The sequence below is a fragment of the Zonotrichia leucophrys genome, chromosome 5 (assembly GCF_028769735.1).
Source record: "Zonotrichia leucophrys gambelii isolate GWCS_2022_RI chromosome 5, RI_Zleu_2.0, whole genome shotgun sequence".
Classification (NCBI taxonomy): domain Eukaryota; kingdom Metazoa; phylum Chordata; class Aves; order Passeriformes; family Passerellidae; genus Zonotrichia; species Zonotrichia leucophrys.
The window spans coordinates 55,481,704-55,485,843 of NC_088175.1; the positions used below are offsets into that span (position 1 = coordinate 55,481,704).

The 4,140-nt window shown below is 58.1% G+C and overlaps 1 protein-coding gene across 1 annotated transcript; it reads left to right on the plus strand.

The window, feature by feature from the left end:
* The first annotated feature begins 774 nt into the window (after positions 1-774).
* Positions 775-3,935, plus strand: RASSF10 (Ras association domain family member 10). The gene has a single exon (XM_064715749.1). The coding sequence runs from the start codon at positions 874-876 to the stop codon at positions 2,203-2,205; it is 1,332 nt and encodes a 443-aa protein (XP_064571819.1). The 5' UTR covers positions 775-873; the 3' UTR covers positions 2,206-3,935.
* Positions 3,936-4,140: the final 205 nt, after the last annotated feature.

The following is a 4,140-nucleotide window of genomic DNA, read 5'->3' on the forward strand; positions in this document are numbered from 1 at the left end:
AGATCAGCCTTCAGGTCTGAGACAGTTCTCTTTCTTTGCCCATTGTAGTACTTTTTTAATCACTTAGAAAAGCCTAAGTCCGTGAACCCTGTGATGCAATCAGTGAAAATCAGTGCCAAAACCCTGTGTTTTATTACTACTTTTCCCATCTTCTAATTTTAATCGGCACTCCGAGAGCGATCCCGTTCCCATCAAAGTACACAGCAAGCTCCCATTAAAATCTGGCTCAGCTAGTATTTTAATAACACTTAGACATTCCCGTCCTTTGCATATTTCATCTGCAAAGTGCTTCACAAACATGAATTTCCTAATTACAGGCGGATGATTTACTAAAACTGGAAATTCCTCACTAGTTCTGGCTTTCCCTTTGAAGCTCCAGGATTCGCTCTTGTCCCTCGGCACTTTGGAAGGTCCCCGACGCCGCTCGCTCGTTCGCTCGCTCGTTCGCGGCACAGGCAGGGCACGGAGAAGGAGGGAGGACACGGAGAAGCAGCGAGGGCACGGAGAAGGAGCGAGGGCACGGAACCTGCCCCGAAGTGTCCGTACCGGCGGATCTCTGCGCGGGCCGCGGGCCGTGAGCCGCGGGGCGCCCACGCGGGGACCGCGAATCCCGGGGGCACCGCGGCGGCTCCGGGAGCACCGAGCCGGCCCCCCCGCCCCCGGCGGCCCCGCCGCACCGGGCAGGAAGGGGTGGAGCGGCCGGCGGAGCGCACGGGCGGGGTGCCGCGGGCGGGGAGGGGACGGCAAGGCATCCCGGCCGCTGCGAGCCGGGCGCACGGGCAGCGCCGCGCCTCCGCCGAGCGCGCCCCATGGAGCGGCTGCCCGGCCAGCGCTGAGCCCGCGGCCCCGGCCGCCCGCCCGCAGCCGCCCCCGATGGAGCCCGAGGAGAGGAAGATCTCGGTGTGGATCTGCCAGGAGGAGAAGCTGATCTCCGGGCTCTCCCGGCGGACCACCTGCTCGGACGTGGTGCGGGTGCTGCTGGAGGACAGCCACCACCGGCGGCAGCGCCCCGCGCCGCCCGAGCCCGCCGGCGGGATGCTGTCGGGGCCGCCGCACTCCTACTGCATCGTGGAGAAGTGGCGCGGCTTCGAGAGGATCCTGCCCAACAAGACGAAGATCCTGCGGCTCTGGGTGGCGTGGGGCGACGAGCAGGAGAACGTGCGCTTCGTGCTGGTGCGCAGCGAGGCTTCGCTGCCCAACGCCGGGCCGCGCAGCGCCGAGGCGCGGGTGGTGCTGAGCAAGGAGCGCCCCGGCCGCGGCCTGGGGGCGGCCCGCGCCAGCCTGGCGCTCACGCAGGAGCGGCAGCGGCGGGTGGTGCGGAAAGCCTTCCGCAAGCTGGCCAAGATCAACAAGAAGCGGCAGCAGCCGCTGGCCCGCGAGGCCTCGTCGGCGGAGAGGATGGAGACGCTGGTGCACCTGGTGCTCTCGCAGGACCACACCATCCGACAGCAGATCCAGCGGCTCCGCGAGCTGGACCGCGAGATCGACAGGTACGAGGCCAAGATCCACCTGGACCGCATGAAGCGGCACGGCGTCAACTACGTGCAGGACACCTACCTGGTGGGCACGGGCGAGCCCGAGCCGGGCCGGGAGCCGGGCCAGCCCGCCGCCGGCCGCCCCGAGGAGGACTACGCCAGGAAGTGCGAGGAGGTGCTGCAGCTGCAGGAGCAGCGGGCGCAGCAGGAGGAGCTGCTGGAGCACCTGGCCGCCGAGATCCAGGAGGAGCTCAACGAGCGCTGGATGAAGCGGCGGCGGGAGGAGCTGGAGCTGGCGGCGGGGCCCGGGCTGGCCGACACGGACTGCGACACCACGGAGCTGAGCGGCGGCGAGGGCGAGCTGCACCTGGAGCACGAGCGGGTCAAGACCCAGCTGAGCACCAGCCTCTACATCGGCCTCAAGCTGAGCACGGACCTGGAGGCCGTCAAGAGCGACCTGGACTGCACGCAGCGGGCGTGGGAGGACAAGGAGCGGGAGCTGCAGCGGCTGCTGGAGACGCTGGGCACGCTGGACGTGGCGGAGGCGGCGGCGGAGCCGCGCGGGGCGGCGGGCGGGGGGCGGCCGGCGGCGGCGGGGGGCGGCTGGGTGGAGCAGGCGCGGGCGCTGCGCAAGGACCGCGCCGACAACGACGAGGACTCGGACACGGGGCTGAGCTCCATGCACAGCCAGGACTCGGACTCGCTGCCCGTGTGCGAGTCGCTGGTGTAGCGCCCGCCCCGCCGCAGCCACCCCGGGCGGGGTGCCGGGCACAGGGCGGCGGAGCAGGTGTGGGGCAGCTGCGGAACCTCCCGGCGCGGGAGGCAGTCACACAGAGGAAACATTTTAATTTGAGCTCTGCAGTTTGAACTTGTTCTGACTAGTCGTCCGCGGGCAGCACTGAGGCTGGCTCGCCGGTACTTTTATCTAAGGAAGAGAAAACCCACAGCATGTTTGTGTTTCATTCACGGCTGGGATTGCTCGCTCCTTAAACCCTGCCGCTTGCTTCCCTCCGAAGCTTCTCTTGCCGGGCCCTTTAATCCTCCGGCTGCCCGCGATCTGCCCGCCGTAGGCCAGCGCTGCTCCGGGTCAGCCCTTCCCGAGCCAAGGGCCGGGACGCGCTCCCGAGCGGGGATCAGCATCTCCCGGACGGGTTCTCGGCATTGCAGGGACACACGGAGCCTTGGGCTGGGTTGTACTGGGCTCTGCTGGCCGTCACAAATCCACCCGGCTCCTCTACAGGCAAAAAGTCGCTACACCAAAGCTGCTGATCATTTAAACGCTACGGAGGGAAAGAGGCGTCGGTCCTGCTGACACTGGGATCTCCCAGGGCGCCAGCTTTTGGACGGTACTGCAGTTCCTTTTGGCAACGAAAAGGGGTGATAAATCACTTCCTTTTTTTCTTTTTCTGAACAACAGACTAAATCAAGATATAGGTTAACATGTATTAACTCTGCTCCGCGTAGTGCTTTTCCTTATGCATAGATAAGAGTGCTTTGTTTAAAGGCATACTAAGAAATCTGTTAGTATCTGTAGTCGTTTGACAGTCATGGAAGGCAATTAGCAGTGCCTGTATGTACACAGCCTTCAACTACATTTTTTTCACTAGGCTAGCTGATCTTTGGCTGAGCTTGGTTGTAGATAAACAAAGTACAGAATCAGGTTGAGCTACCGTTTTTAATAACATAGTTCATATCAGGCCAAGAGATGCAACGATAAAAGCATGACTCAAGCCCTACCTGCACTACAGCTTCATCTTTTCAGTTAGTCCAATAAAACAAAAAAGCAGCCATCAGCTGTAACATGCATTTCACTTAACTGCCAGATCTTCCTCTGCAGCTTAACTCTTGCCCAAAATATATGGTCTGCTCTTGCAATAAGAGACATTCAGGATTCTTGTATTCCAGAATAATTGCAGAATTACTTTAAGCAGTGAGAGACCAGAGAATGTTGAGTCAGGTCCCACTGATGGTGTGAACTTTTTAAAACTTCTGAGATTATTATTTATGTAAGATTATTTATAAAAGTTTTCATTTAACAATAAGAAATGGTATAAAAAAGGGGTACACCAATAGACCAGTTCTTTATTTTCATTAAAAACTTCGCAGCCTTCTCACCCAACGACTGCATTCCATGCTTGCAGTGTTCTTGTGGTAAGAATTCTGATGGACATAAAAAAATTAGGTTCAGGAGCTGCTCAGTTTGAAAGCAAGCAGAGAAATACTGTCTGTGGATTTGCAGAGGCTGTTCAATTTTCTATATGCTATGACTCTTGATAAATGTTATTCCACCGAATGGGTCTCAGTTGTAACAAACTGTGGTTTATTTTAAACACTGACTATATAATTGTTTTTCATATTTAGTCAACCTTAGAAAATATTTAAGAACCTATTTTTAGAGCTAATAAAACTCTTAATAAGGCTAAACAAGTGTTCCCAGTTGAGTGTGAATTAAAAACTGTGCCAGGACAGATTCTGTGGTGTTACCCTGTGTGCAAAGCGAGTAGAAAGGGATGATGGCATTGTCCCTTCACTTCCCTCAGGCACAAGCAGCAGTGCACTGTCCTCAGCTCTGGCCATTACAGTGGCATTTGGAAGCATCAGCACACGTCCAGAGTGAGGAATTTGGATTTTTGTGGAAGCAGAGCCGAAGAACAACTGGGGGCAG